General features: G+C 46.9%; 1 protein-coding gene and 1 long non-coding RNA gene across 2 annotated transcripts; both read left to right on the plus strand.

Annotated features, from left to right (window-relative positions):
- Positions 1-2,010: 2,010 nt before the first annotated feature.
- On the plus strand, positions 2,011-2,458 carry LOC115181159 (uncharacterized). Its single transcript, XR_003873309.1, has 2 exons — positions 2,011-2,157; positions 2,296-2,458. It is a non-coding gene; the product is annotated as an uncharacterized LOC115181159 (long non-coding RNA).
- A 3,561-nt stretch (positions 2,459-6,019) lies between these two features.
- LOC115181155 (protein-lysine methyltransferase METTL21C) lies at positions 6,020-11,088 on the plus strand. The gene is made up of 4 exons (XM_029743184.1): positions 6,020-6,580; positions 7,940-8,057; positions 9,909-10,154; positions 10,456-11,088. The coding sequence occupies exons 1-4, from the start codon at positions 6,239-6,241 to the stop codon at positions 10,626-10,628; spliced, it is 879 nt and encodes a 292-aa protein (XP_029599044.1). The 5' UTR covers positions 6,020-6,238; the 3' UTR covers positions 10,629-11,088.
- Positions 11,089-19,158: the final 8,070 nt, after the last annotated feature.

A 19,158-nucleotide genomic window follows, 5' to 3' on the forward strand; every position in this document is an offset into this window, starting at 1 on the left:
GAGGGAGGGAGGGAGAGGCTGCTTAATACTACCATGCTCTACGGAAGCAGACTGAGACACTGCAGGGGGGTGGAGGGAGGGAGGGAGGGAGGGAGGGGGAGGGAGGGAGGGAGAGGGAGGGAGAGGCTGTTAATACTACCATGCTCTACGGAAGCAGACTGAGAAACACGGGGAGGGAGGGAGGGAGGGAGAGGCTGCTTAATACTACCATGCTCTACGGAAGCAGACTGAGACACTGCAGGGGGGGGGGAGGGAGGGAGGGAGGGAGAGGCTGTTAATAATACCATGCTCTACGGAAGCAGATGACGGACACTGCAGGGGTGGAGGGAGGGAGGGAGGGAGGGAGGGAGGGAGAGGCTGCTTAATACTACCATGCTCTACGGAAGCAGACTGAGACACTGCAGGGGGGTGGAGGAAGGGAGGGAGAGGTGTTAATACTACCATGCTTACGGAAGCAGACTGAGACATGCAGGGGGGTGGAGGGAGGGAGGAGGGAGGGAGGAGAGGCTGCTTATACTACCATGCTCTACGGAAGCAGTCTGAGACATGCAGGGGGGTGGAGGGAGGGAGGGAGAGGCTGCTTAATACTACCATGCTCTACGGAAGCAGACTGAGACACTGCAGGGGGGTGGGAGGGAGGGAGGGAGGGAGAGGCTGCTTAATACTACCATGCTCTACGGAAGCAGACTGAGACACTGCAGGGGGTGGAGGGAGGGAGGGAGAGGCTGCTTAATACTACCATGCTCTACGGAAGCAGACTGAGACACTGCAGGGGGGTGGAGGGAGGGAGGGAGAGGCTGCTAATACTACCATGCTCTACGGAAGCAGACTGAGACACTGCAGGGGATGGAGGGAGGGAGGGAGGGAGGGAGGGAGGGGGAGGGAGGGAGGGAGAGGCTGCTTAATACTACCATGCTCTACGGAAGCAGACTGAGACACTGCAGGGGGGTGGAGGGAGGGAGGGAGAGGCTGCTTAATACTACCATGCTCTACGGAAGCAGACTGAGACACTGCAGGGGGGTGGAGGGAGGGAGGGAGAGGCTGCTTAATACTACCATGCTCTACGGAAGCAGACTGGAGACACTGCAGGGGGGGTGGAGGGAGGGAGGGAGGGAGGGAGGGAGGGAGAGGCTGCTTAATACTACCATGCTCTACGGAAGCAGTAACTGAGACACTGCAGGGGGGTGGAGGGAGGGAGGGAGGGAGGGAGAGGCTGCTTAATACTACCATGCTCTCGGAAGCAGACCTGAGACACTGCAGGGGGGTGGAGGGAGGGAGGAGCGGGAGGGAGAGGCTGTTTTTAAAACTACCATGCTCTACGGAAGCAGACTGAGACACTGCAGGGGGGTGGAGGGCGGGAGGGAGAGGGCTGCTTAATACTACATGCTCTACGGAAGGCAGGACTGAGACACTGCAGGGGGGTGGAGGGAGGGAGAGGGCTGCTTAATACTACCATGCTCTACGGAAGCAGACTGAGAACACTGCAGGGGAGGGAGGGAGGGAGGGAGGGAGAGGCTGCTTAATACTACCATGCTCTACGGAAGCAGGACTGAGACATGCAGGGGAGGGAGGGAGGGAGGAGGGAGGGAGAGGCTGCTTAATACTACCATGCTCTACGGAAGCAGTCTGAGACACTGCAGGGGGGTGGAGGGAGGGAGGGAGGGAGGGAGGGAGGGAGGGAGGGAGGGAGGGAGGGAGGGAGGGAGAGGCTGCTTAATACTACCATGCTCTACGGAAGCAGTCTTAGACACTGCAGGGGGGTGGAGGGAGGGAGGGAGGGAGGGAGGGAGGGGCTGCTTAATACTACCATGCTCTACGGAAGCAGACTGAGACACTGCAGGGGATGGAGAGATGGATGGATGGAGAGAGAGATGGATGGATGGATGGATGGATGGATGGATGGATGGATGGATTGATGGATGGATGGATGGATGGAGAGAGAGATGGATGGATGGATGGATGGATGGATGGATGGATGGATTGATGGATGGAGAGAGAGATGGATGGATGGATGGATGGATGGATGGATGGATGGATTGATGGATGGAGAGATAGAGAGATAGATGGGAATGTGTGTTATTTGATTGAATCCCAGCCACAGACTCAGAGAATCAACAAAGGCATTGTGGAGAAGCGCATTACCCTAAACTATTGAAGGTCATTACCCTAAACTATTGAAGGTCATTACCCTTAACTATTGAAGGTCATTACACTAAACTATTGAAGGTCATTACCCTAAACTATTGAAGGTCATTACCCTTAACTATTGAAGGTCATTACACTAAACTATTGAAGGTCATTACCCTAAACTATTCCACTATACTTCCCACAAAATACTGGATTGGGGGTCGGTCACAGTACAACAATACCAAATCAAATCAAATGTAATATGTTATTTGTTGCTTTATGCAGTAATTTATCAAATGAGAAATAAAGTGCATTATAAACCTCTGGTCTGTAAATGGTTCTGGACAGGAAGTGGTTGGTATCCGTCAGTCTACTGAAGAGGAAATGACACGTGTCAGAGAGGGGGGGGGGGGGGGGGGTGAGGTGAGACGGTCCACCTGTCAGTACGACCCGTCTGCCCTTTAGGTCCCAACGGGACGTGGAGACATACCTCATCCATCTCTCATCCTGAGACATCTGGAGACATACCTCATCCATCTCTCATCCTGAGACGTACCTCATCCATCTCTCATCCCGAGACATCTGGAGACATACCTCATCCATCTCTCATCCTGAGACATCTGGAGACATACCTCATCCATCTCTCATCCGAGACATCTGAAGACAGACCTCATCCATCTCTCATCCGAGACATCTGAAGACAGACCTCATCCATCTCTCATCCCGAGACATCTGAAGACATACCTCATCCATCTCTCATCCGAGACATCTGAAGACATACCTCATCCTGAGACATCTGGAGACATACCTCATCCATCTCTCATCCTGAGACATCTGAAGACATACCTCATCCATCTCTCATCCCGAGACATCTGAAGACATACCTCATCCATCTCTCATCCTGAGACATCTGGAGACATACCTCATCCATCTCTCATCCTGAGACATCTGGAGACATACCTCATCCATCTCTCATCCCGAGACATCTGAAGACATACCTCATCCATCTCTCATCCCGAGACATCTGAAGACATACCTCATCCATCTCTCATCCTATTTCAGTCTCCATACTTCCCACTGAGCCAATAACACTACAACACCAGACCCCCAACCACAACTAAACATACCCCCCCCCCAATAACACTACAACACCAGACACCCCCCCAATAACACTACAACACCAGACCCCCAACCACAACTAAACATACCCCCCCCAATAACACTACAACACCAGACCCACCCCCCCCAATAACACTACAACACCAGACCCCACCCCCCCAATAACACTACAACACCAGACCCCCCCCCCCCCCAATAACACTACAACACCAGACCCCCCCCCCCCAATAACACTACAACACCAGACTCCCAACCACAACTAAACATACCCCCCCCCAATAACACTACAACACCAGACCCCCCCCCCCCCAATAACACTACAACACCAGACCCCCCTCCCCCCAATAACACTACAACACCACACCCCCCCCCCAATAACACTACAACACCAGACCCCCCCCCATAACACTACAACACCCCCCCCCCCCCCCAATAACACTACAACACCAGACCCCCCCCAATAACACTACAACACCAGACCCCCAACCACAACTAAACATCCCCCCCAATAACACTACAACACCAGACCCCCCCCCAATAACACTACAACACCAGACCCCCCCCCCAATAACACTACAACACCAGACCCCCCCCCCCCCCATAACACTACAACACCAGACCCCCCCCAATAACACTACAACACCAGACCCCCCCCCCAATAACACTACAACACCAGACCCCCAACCAATGGAATGGGGGTCGGTCACAGTACAACAATACCACAACAACATACTGGAATGGGGGTTGCCTCCAACCTGCCATTTTGAATCAGTTTCCCCGGCAACCTCTGCCCTCTATGATAGGCTAAATCTAGAAATGGCCTGCTATTGGTTACCAAGTCAAAACAAGAAGAAAAGGTCACAGTACAACAATACCACAACAGAATCAGATACTGACATCACTCCCTCTCTCTGTGGACCAGCCATTTCCTTTAGCCCTGTCCCCCCCCCCCCTCATCAGACCCCCTCATACCGAGCTATGTAGGACATCACTCCCTCTCTCTGTGGACTAGCCATTTCCTTTAGCCCTGTCCCCCCCCTCATCAGACCCCCTCATACCGAGCTATGTAGGACAGAGGCAGGGGGATACCAAGGACCTCCGACATAAAAAGGGTTTCAGGCTGGATTAGATTTGGTTTTAACGATCATATCAGAAACCAGAGATCTGGCGTATCCAGGTCAAATTCTCGTATCCAGGCCAAACGCTGACGAAATCAAAACAATTTTTAATGGAGGACAGAGTTACAAATTCCCCCTGATGACCTGTCTTGGGGTCTGCCCAAGGTCTGACATATGAGATTGCACTGCAGAAAGCCATATTAATTACCCCTGTCCTCCGGTGAAGCTATGACGAGCAGAGCAGCTAGCAGACAGCCCTGTTCTATTACCCCTGTCCTCCGGTGAAGCTATGACGAGCAGAGCAGCTAGCAGACAGCCCTGTTCTATTACCCCTGTCCTCCGGTGAAGCTATGACGAGCAGAGCAGCTAGCAGACAGCCCTGTTCTATTACCCCTGTCCTCCGGTGAAGCTATGAGCCAAATGAGCCAAATGGTTTTAAATGCAGAGCCAAGAATGCAGAGTATGTTGGTGACTCCCTGGAGTGTTTGCCAACATTCCTCCATAGAAATTACTGATTTGTCCTCCTGAGTGGCGCAGTGGTCTAAGGCCCTGCATCGCAGCGCTAGCTGGGTACCAGTCCAGGCTCTGTCTCAGTGGTCTAAGGCCCTGCATCGCAGCGCTAGCTGGGTTCCAGTCCAGGCTCTGTCTCAGTGGTCTAAGGCCCTGCATCGCAGCGCTAGCTGGGTTCCAGTCCAGGCTCTGTCTCAGTGGTCTAAGGCCCTGCATCGCAGCGCTAGCTGGGTACCAGTCCAGGCTCTGTCTCAGTGGTCTAAGGCCCTGCATCGCAGCGCTAGCTGGGTTCCAGTCCAGGCTCTGTCTCAGTGGTCTAAGGCCCTGCATCGCAGCGCTAGCTGGGTTCCAGTCCAGGCTCTGTCCAATATGTATTGATAAGAGATGGGAGATGGTAAAGTTGACCAAGTGGATTCCTCAAGCTTGGCATAACTTAAAACCTGAGACAGTGGTATATTTTGCTGATCCAAACGAACCCGGGAACCAGAGAACTCCCTGTTTTTAATTAGCCTCATTTCTAAGTGTCCCCTACAAGGAGGCTCAATATATACCTGGTCCAGATATACCAGAGTCAAGCCAACACAGGTCACGACTCAGGACAGATATTACAGCCACATACACTGAGTAGACAAAACATTAAGCCAGAACAAAGCCAGAATAGAGCTAGAATAGATCCAGAATAGAGCTAGAACAGAACCAGAATAGAGCCAGAACAGAACCAGAATAGAGCCAGAACATAGCCAGAACAGAGCCAGAATAGAGCCAGAACAAAGCCAGAACAGAGCCAGAATAGAGCTAGAATAGATCCAGAATAGAGCCAGAATAGAGCTAGAATAGATCCAGAATAGAGCCAGAACAAAGCCAGAACAAAGCCAGAATAGATCCAGAATAGAGCCAGAACAAAGCCAGAATAGAGCCAGAATAGAGCCAGAATAGATCCAGAATAGAGTCAGAACAAAGCCAGAATAGAGCGAGAATAGAGCCAGAAAAAAGCCAGAATAGATCCAGAATAGAGCCAGAATAGATCTGGGTGTTCTTACAGTCCATATGGGGATGATAGAGGCTAGGGGGGGGGATCTGGGTGTCATTACAGTACGCAGCCTGTGACGGGCTGTGAGCAGCAAAAACATGTTGTTACCAAACAGGGTGCAGGGAGGAGTGAAGAAAGGCAGGGGTCAAGTTAGGGAGAGAGAGGGAGAGAGATAAAAACTCAAGTGTTGGACGCTGTGTTTACAAAGTGTGTGAGAGACTGAGCCTGAAGAGAGGGCTGACTATACCATTAGTAGATAACCTATCAAAGCAACATCAGCTACTACGCTATAGACCAGAGCAGCTGAAGTAACATTGTAATTTATCAGGTTTCTATGGATCCTTTAAGCACACCTCACCAACAGGAGCAGGAAACTGTGATCATGAAGGAAGAGGAGGAGGAGGAAGACGAGGAGAAAGATGAGGAGGACGAGAACGATGATGATGATGATGAGGAGTCAGACGAAGAGGAGGAAGACGATAGCGAGACAACAGTGATAGACGGTGAAGAGGAATCGGATGACAAAGCCAAGGAGACTGAACCCCAGCAGCAGGAGAAGCAGGCCTGGGCCCCCACTACCTACTCCAAGTTCGGTAAAGAGGTGTTCTGCTACGTAGGACAGGAGATCAGCATCTTTGAGGCCTTGGACTCTTACGGTGCTGTCATCTGGCCAGCGGTGAGTCAGTCTACTATTGAACATGACATTCATAGATAACGATGATAGCGGTGATGACGATTAGGATGGAAGGAAGGAGGGAGATACCACAGTGGTCTGAAACTCCTGGTTTACAAACCACATCAGGGCTGGAAATCTCATTATTCTGGATTGCAAATGTGCTGTAATTATTATTGTAATCTAGCCAGATTGAGAAGATCCAACAGTTGGAATCTTTAATCTCCCTCAACCTGCATAAGAATGACTGCCAGGGAAGGAAAATTCATTAGTCAGACTTCCTAAATCATATGAACTGAAACAGCCGTCTCAGTAACGGGTGCAATAAGTCCAACTTGTAATTAGTTTAGAAAAATGAATGTTATTTCATTTTTGTGTAGCATAAGATTAATCAATCAATGTATATGCAAAAACACAGGTATTGAAACCAACAATTCTAAAAATTGTTGGTAGGTTGTTGGTAAAAATTGGTAGATTGTTGGTAAAAATTGCTACAATAGAGCATGCTGGGAAATATGATGAGGATGGATGCGGTATTAAAGTGTTTTTTATTAAACATGAATTTGTAATTTTACTCAACAAGCTTGTTAAAATTCAGTTCACTTCGAGGACTTAACAAAGTAGCTCAAATTTTTTTCCTTTTGAAATCCAATGAACTCACAGAATAATGATGATTAATGAAGTTCTAACAACTATAATGATGGTTTCTATAGTAACTATGGCTGAAGTTCTAACAACTATAATGATGGTTTCTATAGTAACTATGGTTGAAGTTCTAACAACTATAATGAGGGTTTCTATAGTAACTATGGTTGAAGTTCTAACAACTATAATGATGGTTTCTATAGTAACTATGGTTGAAGATATAACAACTATAATGATGGTTTCTATAGTAACTATGGCTGAAGTTCTAACAACTATAATGATGGTTTCTATAGTAACTATGGCTGAAGTTCTAACAACTATAATGATGGTTTCTATAGTAACTATGGCTGAAGTTCTAACAACTATAATGATGGTTTCTATAGTAACTATGGCTGAAGTTCTAACAACTATAATGATGGTTTCTATAGTAACTATGGTTGAAGATATAACAACTATAATGAGGGTTTCTATAGTAACTATGGTTGAAGTTCTAACAACTATAATGAGGGTTTCTATAGTAACTATGGTTGAAGTTCTAACAACTATAATGATGGTTTCTATGGTAACTGTGGTTGAAGTTCTAACAACTATAATGATGGTTTCTATAGTAACTATGGATGAAGTTCTAACAACAATAATGGTGGTTTCTATAGTAACTGTGGTTGAAGTTCTAACAACTATAATGATGGTTTCTATGGTAACTGTGGTTGCCTGCAGGCGTTGGCTCTGTGTCACTACCTAGAGACCAACGTTGAGCAGGTGAACCTGGTGGACAAGGCAGTGCTGGAGCTAGGAGCAGGCCCTGGCCTAGTGTCTATTGTTGCCACACTCCTAGGTGAGTCTGAGCATTACATTTACTCATATTGTACATCTGAGAAGATCGGAGAGGTGTAAGTAATATGGCAACATTTCTACCTAGCCTAGCAAGGTGGCTAGCAAGGTGGAGGAGGTCCTGGCAAGGTGGCTAGCAAGGTGGAGGAGGTCCTGGCAAGGTGGCTAGCAAGGTGGAGGAGGTCCTATCAAGGTGGATAGCAAGGTGGAGGAGGTCCTGGCAAGGTGGTTAGCAAGGTGGAGGAGGTCCTATCAAGGTGGATAGCAAGGTGGAGGAGGTCCTGGCAAGGTGGCTAGCAAGGTGGAGGAGGTCCTATCAAGGTGGAGGAGGTCCTGGCAAGGTGGTTAGCAAGGTGGAGGAGGTCCTATCAAGGTGGATAGCAAGGTGGAGGAGGTCCTATCAAGGTGGAGGAGGTCCTGGCAAGGTGGTTAGCAAGGTGGAGGAGGTCCTATCAAGGTGGCTAGCAAGGTGGAGGAGGTCCTGGCAAGGTGGCTAGCAAGGTGGAGGAGGTCCTATCAAGGTGGCTAGCAAGGTGGAGGAGGTCCTGGCAAGGTGGTTAGCAAGGTGGAGGAGGTCCTATCAAGGTGGATAGCAAGGTGGAGGAGGTCCTATCAAAGTGGCTAGCTAGGTGGAGGAGGTCCTATCAAGGTGGATAGCAAGGTGGAGGAGGTCCTATCAAGGTGGAGGAGGTCCTGGCAAGGTGGTTAGCAAGGTGGAGGAGGTCCTATCAAGGTGGATAGCAAGGTGGAGGAGGTCCTATCAAGGTGGAGGAGGTCCTGGCAAGGTGGTTAGCAAGGTGGAGGAGGTCCTATCAAGGTGGCTAGCAAGGTGGAGGAGGTCCTGGCAAGGTGGCTAGCAAGGTGGAGGAGGTCCTATCAAGGTGGCTAGCAAGGTGGAGGAGGTCCTGGCAAGGTGGTTAGCAAGGTGGAGGAGGTCCTATCAAGGTGGATAGCAAGGTGGAGGAGGTCCTATCAAAGTGGCTAGCTAGGTGGAGGAGGTCCTATCAAGGTGGCTAGCAAGGTGGAGGAGGTCCTATCAAGGTGGATAGCAAGGTGGAGGAGGTCCTATCAAGGTGGAGGAGGTCCTATCAATGTGGATAGCAAGGTGGAGGAGGTCCTATCAAGGTGGAGGAGGTCCTGGCAAGGTGGAGGAGGTGCTAGCAAGGTGGATAGCAAGGTGGAGGAGGTCCTGGCAAGGTGGAGGAGGTCCTAGCAAGGTGGATAGCAAGGTGGAGGAGGTCCTATCAAGGTGAAGGAGGTCCTTTCAATGTGGAGGGGGTCCTATCAATTAGAATAGCAAGGTGGAGGAGGTCCTGGCAAGGTGGAGGAGGTCCTGGCAAGGTGGAGGAGGTCCTGGCAAGGTGGCTATCAAGGTGGAGGAGGTCCTGGCAAGGTGGTTAGCAAGGTGGAGGAGGTCCTGGCAAGGTGGTTAGCAAGGTGGAGGAGGTCCTATCAAGGTGGCTAGCAAGGTGGAGGAGGTCCTATCAAGGTGGATAGCAAGGTGGAGGAGGTCCTATCAAGGTGGAGGAGGTCCTATCAATGTGGATAGCAAGGTGGAGGAGGTCCTATCAAGGTGGAGGAGGTCCTGGCAAGGTGGAGGAGGTGCTAGCAAGGTGGATAGCAAGGTGGAGGAGGTCCTGGCAAGGTGGAGGAGGTCCTGGCAAGGTGGATAGCAAGGTGGAGGAGGTCCTATCAAGGTGGAGGAGGTCCTGGCATTCTATACCACTTACACCTATCCAACCTTTTCAGATCTGCATGGTGTCCTCGGCACTAGACGACTAGAGGCTAGGGGTTGATTTGGTACTGGCCACCTGTGTGTCTGTTAGTTGATTAACAGAGTGCTTCCTGTCCCCAGGTGCCTGGGTCACAGCTACAGACCTACCAGAGATCATAGGTAACCTGAGAGCCAACCTACTCCGTAACACCAGAGGGCGCTGTAGGTCCACTCCCCAAGCTGCAGCTCTGTCCTGGGGTCCTGACGTGGAACGCACCTACCCCAGATCCGTCTATCGCTATGACTACGTGCTGGCGGCTGACGTGGTGTATCACCATGACTACCTGGAAGAACTGCTGTTCACCATGAGATACTTCTGCCGTCCAGGTTGATTGATTGATTGGTTGATTGGTTGATTGGTTGTGTTGATTGGTTGATTGGTTGATTGATGTACTGATTGATTGATTGATTTATTGATTGATTGGTTGATTGGTTGTGTTGATTGGTTGATTGATGTACGTATTGATTGATTTGTTGATTGGTTGGTTGATTGATTGATTGATTGGTTGATTGATTGATTGGATGAATTGTTTATTCATTGATAGATTTATTGAACAGTTTAAAAGTACAACAAAACCCAGAATGTACCGGAATGAAAGCCTTAAACAACTCATATCATTTCCTTTAGGAACCACTCTGATCTGGGCCAACAAGGTTCGTTTTCCCTCAGACCTGGTATTCACTGAGGACTTCAAGAAAACCTTCAACACCACCCTGCTGGCTGAGATGGGAGAGGTTAAGATTTTCAAGGCCACGTGCAGAGAGACAGAGGAACACCTTCAACACCACCCTGCTGGCTGAGATGGGAGAGGTTAAGATCTTCAAGGCCACGTGCAGAGAGACAGAGGAACACCTTCAACACCACCCTGCTGGCTGAGACGGGAGAGGTTTATGCCCATATGTAAAATGTAGGAATTAGGGAAGACAAAGGAATAGGGAGCATCCTGCAGACTATGCCAAATGTAACCAAGACTTCCTGTCCCTTCTTCCTCTGAGAAATGCTTGAAGACAGAAGGCGGCCATCTTGGCTGATGGTAATGGACGTTGATGGACTACTGATGTTGTCAGTTGTTGATGTTTGATGTTCTACTTACTACTTACCTGCTATATGTAGTACTTTATTGTTTACTTAGTTGTTACATGTAGTTTGTATTGATAATATTATTAATGTATGTACTTTGCTGTCTTGTTCCATTTTGTATTCAAATATAATTTGTTATGGATATAAAGTCTCTAGTAAAAGTCGACACACTCTTTGCACATTCACCTTTTGCCGCCCTAAACTTATCAAAACATTTATTAGATTGAATTTCTTTCCTACCAATCTACACAACCAACTCCACATCTGTAAAGGTAAAATAAAAATGATAGAAAATGTTCCAAATTAAATTTAAAAAATGTCTTCACCCCCAGAGTTAATACTTGGTCGAAGAACCTTTGGCAGCCATTACAGCTGTGAATCATTGTGAATAAGATCCTAGCAACTTTACACAACTCTTAGGGAAACAGATACTCAGAGGCCAGTTTATTAGGTACACCTATGTAGCACCAGGTCAGACCGCCCTTTGCCTCCAGAACAGCCTAAATAACCATACATTGACATATTTTTATTGCCGAACAAACGTTTGGGGTATGAGCCCTTCTTCAGAGTGCAAGGCAATGGCAACCAATGTCACAACAACAAAACCTCACAGGTGAGAGCGTCCTTCTAAATTCCAAGTCAGTATCGGCCCAATCAAGAGATCCCAGCAGAGGAAGCTGTGTGGGGAAACATGACAATCAAGTAAAGACACGTAGACACATAATTACAATTACATTATGATGTCATTTACCGGTCATTATGATGTCATTTACTGGTCATTATGATGTCATTACCGGTCATTATGATGTCATTACCTGTCATTATGATGTCATTTACTGGTCATTATGATGTCATTACCGGTCATTATGATGTCATTACCGGTCATTATGATGTCATTACCTAAATGTTTGGTCTGTTTAGAACGTACTAGAAAAAGACCATTCCTCATTGAGAACTGCTAGAGCGATCAAGCGATCTATCCAATGTGTCTCTCTTTGGTGAAGTAATTTATCCCCATCTCCTCCACTAGGTGGCGCCTTCACCAATTCAACACCCATATAACGTAAGGTACTTAGTTCATGATTATGGCTGTTGAAATGCCTGGCAACAGGTGGTTTTTCATCATGATTATGGCTGTTGAAATGCCTGGCAACAGGTGATTTTTCATCATGATTATGGCTGTTGAAATGCCCGGCAACAGGTGGTTTTTCATCATGATTACGGCTGTTGAAATGCCTGGCAACAGGTGATTTTTCATCATGATTACGGCTGTAGAAATGCCTGGCATCAGGTGATTTGTCATCATGATTATGGCTGTTGAAACGCCTGGCAACAGGTGATTTGTCATCATGATTATGGCTGTTGAAATGCCTGGCAACAGGTTATTTTTCATCATGATTATGGCTGTTGAAATGCCTGGCAACAGGTGATTTGTCATCATGATTATGGCTGTTGAAATGCCTGGCAACAGGTGGTTTCTCATCATGATTGTGGCTGTTGAAATGCCCGGCAACAGGTGATTTTTCATCATGATTATGGCTGTTGAAATGCCTGGCAACAGGTGGTTTGTCATCATGATTTTGGCTGTTGAAATGCCTGGCAACAGGTGGTTTTTCATCATGATTATGGCTGTTGAAATGCCTGGCAACAGGTGGTTTTTCATCATGATTATGGCTGTTGAAATGCCTGGCAACAGGTGGTTTTTCATCATGATTATGGCTGTTGAAATGCCTGGCAACAGGTGATTTTTCATCAGTCCTGAGACTGGATCACTCAGAAACACTCAACACCTCTTTAGAAAGCCATTGTTGTTGTGTAACTTTGGTTTTAAAATGTCTGTAATGTCCCAGTGAAAAATCAAAGTCTGTCCCCCAGAGTTAAGTTTTCAGACGACTGAGGCAGGGTTTCTTCTGTCCAGTTCAGATGTAGAAGAGTGTGTAGTTCTCCTGATGCATTATGGGAAGACAGTTCTATGGGAAGGTGGCACAGCGCACCCAGCTGAAACACACAGGACGTGATGTCACCATACCCGGAAGTGAGGTCAAAACACAGGACGTGAGATCACAATACAGGACGTGACGTCACGACAAAGGAAGTTGGACAATAAAGGCTGTCATGTGAACGGCTCTGAGTTTACTTTGATGCTCTTTGTTAAAGGAATAATCCACACAAAAAACACTCATTCCTATGATTTACATCGTTAAACAACACTAATTTAATTTGTTTAATTTTGTCACTATAATAAGGTTGGTAGCAACGTGTGAAAATCGTTGCAGAAATCTGTTGCGGCTCCAGTCAACTACAAAACCCACAATGGTGTGCCATCTCTCTGGGGCCAGCAAACGTACCTGAACACGATAATACCGCGGTCGATGTCAGCATGTGAAGTAGCTAGCTAGATGTAAAAATCATCGCCTTTAACAAACGGAACGATACAATTTAGGAGTCTACAATCTCAACATGTTCAAGATGCAGATCGTCTGCTATGCAGTGTGTAGGCTCTGACATTGCTACGGCAACGGCCCTTTTTAGGGCCACAAACAATACAGGACGTGAAGTCACGACACAGGAAGTTGGACAATAAAGGCTGTCATGTGAACGGCTCTGAGGGCAAGTGGGGAGAGAAGAGAAAGTAACATTGCAACGATGATAGTCGGAGGGAAAAACTAAGTCGAATAATTTGGTGTAAGATCACATCTCAGTGAAATACATAGCTTTGTCATGACGATATAGACAGATGGACGTGTCCTAAACCAGTCTGTCCATACTATCTATCGATATAGACAGATGGACGTGTCCTAAACCAGTCTGTCCATACTATCTATCGATATAGACAGATGGACGTGTCCTAAACCAGTCTGTCCATACTATCTATCGATATAGACAGATGGACGTGTCCTAAACCAGTCTGTCCATACTATCTATCGATATAGACAGATGGACGTGTCCTAAACCAGTCTGTCCATACTATCTATCGGCTGATTTGTTGATCTGGACCGTCGTTGTTTTAACAGTTCGTTTTTCTCCGGAGACGAGAACCTTATCGTCAAAGATTCGGGCAACAAAACTATTTTCCTGATTTCACAGACGGACCTACTTCGAAGTTAATAAATCACGGTGACGATTGTTATTTTGACCCACTCATAGAACATAGACTCACCAAAATTGATAGGAGTTTCATTCTGGAGTGGACTATCCCTTTAAGGTCATGGGAGGCTCAGCCCACCTCCACCCACTTCTGCAGCTTCCTGAAGGTGTCCGTCAGGGATTTGACCCCGCCCTCGTCTGCCCTTTCGACGACCCCCCCCCCCCCCCCCCGAGAAAGATCCATGAAGACATAACTCATCCATCAATCATCCTGAGACATCTTAAGACATACCTCATCCTCTCTGTCATCCCTCATCCTATTTCAGTCTCACTAAGTGGTGATATGGGATTCCCATAGATTTCCTCTTGGCTGGGGATACCCCTCAATCTCCCATTCCATAAAGCTATGCTTCCAACACAGCTACATTAGTCATTGACCTCACTGTAATGTAGACAGTGGTATTTTCGGTGATCCAAATGAACCCGGGAACCAGAGAACTCCCTGTTTTTAATTAGCCCTCATTTCTAAGTGTCCCCTACAAGGAGGCTAAATCAGACCCAGAGGATAAGACTGTTACTAAACCTGGTCCAGATATACCAGAGTCAAGCCAACACAGGTCACGACTCAGGACAGATATTACAGCCACATACACTGAGTGGACAAAACATTAAGAACACCTGCTCCAGATATACCAGAGTCAAGCCAACACAGGTCATGACTCAGGACAGATATTACATGGATTGTATTTGTGTTGTTGTGTATGTGTTGTTGTGACTGTAGCCTTCATGAAATGTTGGAGTATTCAGAATGTAGCCTTCATGAAATGTTGGAGTATTCAGACTGTAGCCTTCATGAAATGCTGGAGTATTCAGACTGTAGCCTTCATGAAATGTTGGAGTATTCAGACTGTAGCCTTCATGTTGGAGTATTCAGACTGTAGCCTTCATGAAATGTTGGAGTATTCAGACTGTAGCCTTCATGAAATGTTGGGAGTATTCAGACTGTAGCCTTCATGAAATGTTGGAGTATTCAGACTGTAGCCTTCATGAAATGTTGGAGTATTCAGACTGTAGCCTTCATGTTGGAGTATTCAGACTGTAGCCTTCATGAAATGTTGGAGTATTCAGACTGTAGCCTTCATGTTGGAGTATTCAGACTGTAGCCTTCATGAAATGTTGAAGTATTCAGACTGTAGCCTTCATGAAATGTTGGAGTATTCAGACTGTAGCCTTCATGAAATGTTGGAGTATTCAGACTGTAGCCTTCATGTTGGAGTATTCAGACTGTAGCCTTCATGAAATGTTGGAGTATTCAGAATGTAGCCTTCATGAAATGTTGGAGTATTCAGACTGTAGCCTTCATGAAATGTTGGGGTACTCAGACTGTAGCCTTCATGAAATGTTGAGGTATTCAGACTGTTTTATTTTTCTGTACCACTTGTTGTCTGTGACTATGTTTCTGCTGCTGTTGCCAGGCCAACCTCCCTGTGAAAACGAATAAAGAGATTAAAATAACCTTTCCCTGATGGTCTTCAACCACAGACGTCAATGTGAACTTTTCTCGCACCGAACATTCCACATTCAATCCATTTATAATAGCAGTGCAGTCCCACTTTCGCATGTCTTTAAAATGTGACTGTATTGGAGCCAAAACTGGACACCATTTATAACTGACAAACATACTGTCAATATCTGATGTATTGACTCACCGTGGGCTCTGCTGCCTCAGCCGTACTGTCAATCATCAATACGTCCCGCCTCAGCCGTACTGTCAATCATCAATACGTCCTGCCTCAGCCGTACTGTCAATCATCAATACGTCCCGCCTCAGACTTACTGTCAATCATCAATACGTCCTGCCTCAGCCGTACTGTCAATCATCAATACGTCCCGCCTCAGACGTACTGTCAATCATCAATACGTCCTGCCTCAGCCGTACTGTCAATCATTAATACGTCCTGCCTCAGCCGTACTGTCAATCATTAATACGTCCTGCCTCAGCCGTACTGTCAATCATCAATACGTCCTGCCTCAGCCGTACTGTCAATCATCAATACGTACTGCCTCAGCCGTACTGTCAATCATCAATACGTCCTGCCTCAGCCATACTGTCAATCATCACTACGTCCTGCCTCAGCCGTACTGTCAATCATCAATACGTCCTGCCTCAGCCGTACTGTCAATCATCAATACGTCCTGCCTCAGCCATACTGTCAATCATCACTACGTCCTGCCTCAGCCGTACTGTCAATCATCAATACGTCCTGCCTCAGCCGTCCTGTCAATCATCAATACGTCCTGCCTCAGCCGTACTGTCAATCATCAATACGTCCTGCCTCAGCCGTACTGTCAATCATCAATACGTCCCGCCTCAGCCGTACTGTCAATCATCACTACGTCCCGCCTCAGCCGTACTGTCAATCATCAAAACGTCCTGCCTCAGCCGTACTGTCAATCATCAATACGTCCTGCCTCAGCCGTACTGTCAATCATCAATACGTCCCGCCTCAGCCGTACTGTCAATCATCAATACGTCCTGCCTCAGCCGTACTGTCAATCATCAATACGTCCTGCCTCAGCCGTACTGTCAATCATCAATACGTCCTGCCTCAGCCGTACTGTCAATCATCAATACGTCCCGCCTCAGCCGTACTGTCAATCATCAATACGTCCTGCCTCAGCCGTACTGTCAATCATCAATACGTCCCGCCTCAGCCGTACTGTCAATCATCAATACGTCCTGCCTCAGCCGTACTGTCAATCATCAATACGTCCTGCCTCAGCCGTACTGTCAATCATCAATACGTCCTGCCTCAGCCGTACTGTCAATCATCACTTCGATCCATAGAGTTTATCTCAAAACAACTTTTGTTACGACGGGATCATGAGATAAATAAGTCGTGATCTCAACATAACAAGGGAATACGTTTTTTATTCAAATGTTCTTTTTGCACTTCCGTATTTGTTTACGTTTAGCTCATTCAATTAGATCACCAATCAGAGCAGGCAAGCTGGTTGTTTACATGGGTGATGGACAGAGCAGGCAAGCTGGTTGTTTACATGGGTGATGGACAGAGCAGGCAAGCTGGTTGTTTACATGGGTGATGGACAGAGCAGGCAAGCTGGTTGTTTACATGGGTGATGGACAGAGCAGGCAAGCTGGTTGTTTACATGGGTGATGGACAGAGCAGGCAAGCTGGTTGTTTACATGGGTGATGGACAGAGCAGGCAAGCTGGTTGTTTACATGGGTGATGGACAGAGCAGGCGAGCTGGTTGTTTACATGGGTGATGGACAGAGCAGGCAAGCTGGTTGTTTACATGGGTGATGGACAGAGCAGGCGAGCTGGTTGTTTACATGGGTGATGGACAGAGCAGGCAAGCTGGTTGTTTACATGGGTGATGGACAGAGCAGGCAAGCTGGTTGTTTACATGGGTGATGGACAGAGCAGGCAAGCTGGTTGTTTACATGGGTGATGGACAGAGCAGGCAAACTGGTTGTTTACATGGGTGATGGACAGAGCAGGCAAGCTGGTTGTTTACATGGGTGATGGACAGATCAGGCAAGCTGGTTGTTAACATGGGTGATGGACAGAGCAGGCAAGATGGTTGTTTACATGGGTGATGGACAGAGCAGGCAAACTGGTTGTTTACATGGGTGATGGACAGAGCAGGCAAATTGGTTGTTAACATTGGTTATGGACAGAGCAGGCAAGCTGGTTGTTTACATGGGTGATGGACAGAGCAGGCAAGCTGGATGTTTACATGGGTGATGGACAGCCAAGTGTAGCCTACGGCACAAGATGCGACTGAAATTTTGCAGGTGGGGAGAGAACAAGAGAGGCTTGAGGAGGCTTGAAGCGCTATGGGCCTCTTGTTACAGAATTATACTTAGGAGGAGCTTCTATGGAAGAACTTTGAACGTCCTTTGAGCTAGCTAGCTAACGAGCTTGTGTGTGCAGAGCAGCACCAGAATTAAAAACACGTCTTACCTTTTTGTAGTTAATAAATCCAACGTGATAACTTGGCCAATAGTATCCTTAACTGGCTTTGTAAAAGTGAATCCATTCTTCTCTAGCTAATAAAAACATCTCTCTCCCTATCTTCTGAATCATCATTATAATGTCAGTACAGTAGCCTATGCTTTGGAGGGGGGGAGGGGCAGGTAGCCTAAACATGTATAAGGTAAAGATTTCCAGCTTGCAGGCAGACACTGGAATACGTTTCTGAGTGACAGAGTGAGGGCTTTGCGTAGGCGCTTTGTTGCGTTTTGTTGTGGGACTTGAAAAAAAATGCCTGGAACGTAAAAAAACGTTATTAGCCGGTTCCAATGCTTTTAAAATAACGCTACTGTTCCCGGAACAGTATGGATAACTTTTGTTCCAGGTTCTGTTTCTGTTCCTTAACAATGTTCATTATTTTCAGTTTTTTGGTTCTGTTCCGGGAACCGGTTCCAACCCCATGATTTTGACACCAATCTTTTTGAGAATAATTTGTATTACTTCAGGGATTCTTGAAATACAGGACAATCAGAACAAAACAAAAATCACAGCAAAAATTGTTCTTAATATTAACAACATTTGATAAATTCTATATTTTGATAAACCAAAGTATCAGCTATCACTATCACACATGTAAAGGAACCGCCTCTTAATTTATTGGGGGAGAGGCGATGTCATACATTATTTTTACTCCCCCCCCAACGTAAAAGATATCTTCACACACCCCTCTCATAGAACCAAATATTATGTTCTCGACCACAAATAACAATAACTGTAGCAGCCCTGTGTTTATAAACGTGGATATCGACTTTTGCCACGTTCAATACCATGCAGGTGCTACGATCGTCGCAAGGAGGAGACCAAGGTGCAGCGTGGGAAGTGATCATCATAAATGTTATTATAACTCAGAACACTAAACAAAACAACAAACAAAGGCAAACCGAACGTCACGTTCTGTTCTGTTCTTTTGTTTTCTTTTCTTTTCTTACTGAGCTGTACGAAAACAAGATCCCACAACAAAGGAGGAGAAAAAGGGCTGCCTAAGTATGATTCCCAATCAGAGACAACGAAAGACAGCTGCCTCTGATTAGGAACCATACTCAGCCAAAACACAAAGAAATACACAAACTAGATTGCCCACCCCATATCACACCCTGACCTAAC

The sequence above is a fragment of the Salmo trutta genome, unplaced genomic scaffold (assembly GCF_901001165.1).
Source record: "Salmo trutta unplaced genomic scaffold, fSalTru1.1, whole genome shotgun sequence".
NCBI lineage: Eukaryota > Metazoa > Chordata > Actinopteri > Salmoniformes > Salmonidae > Salmo > Salmo trutta.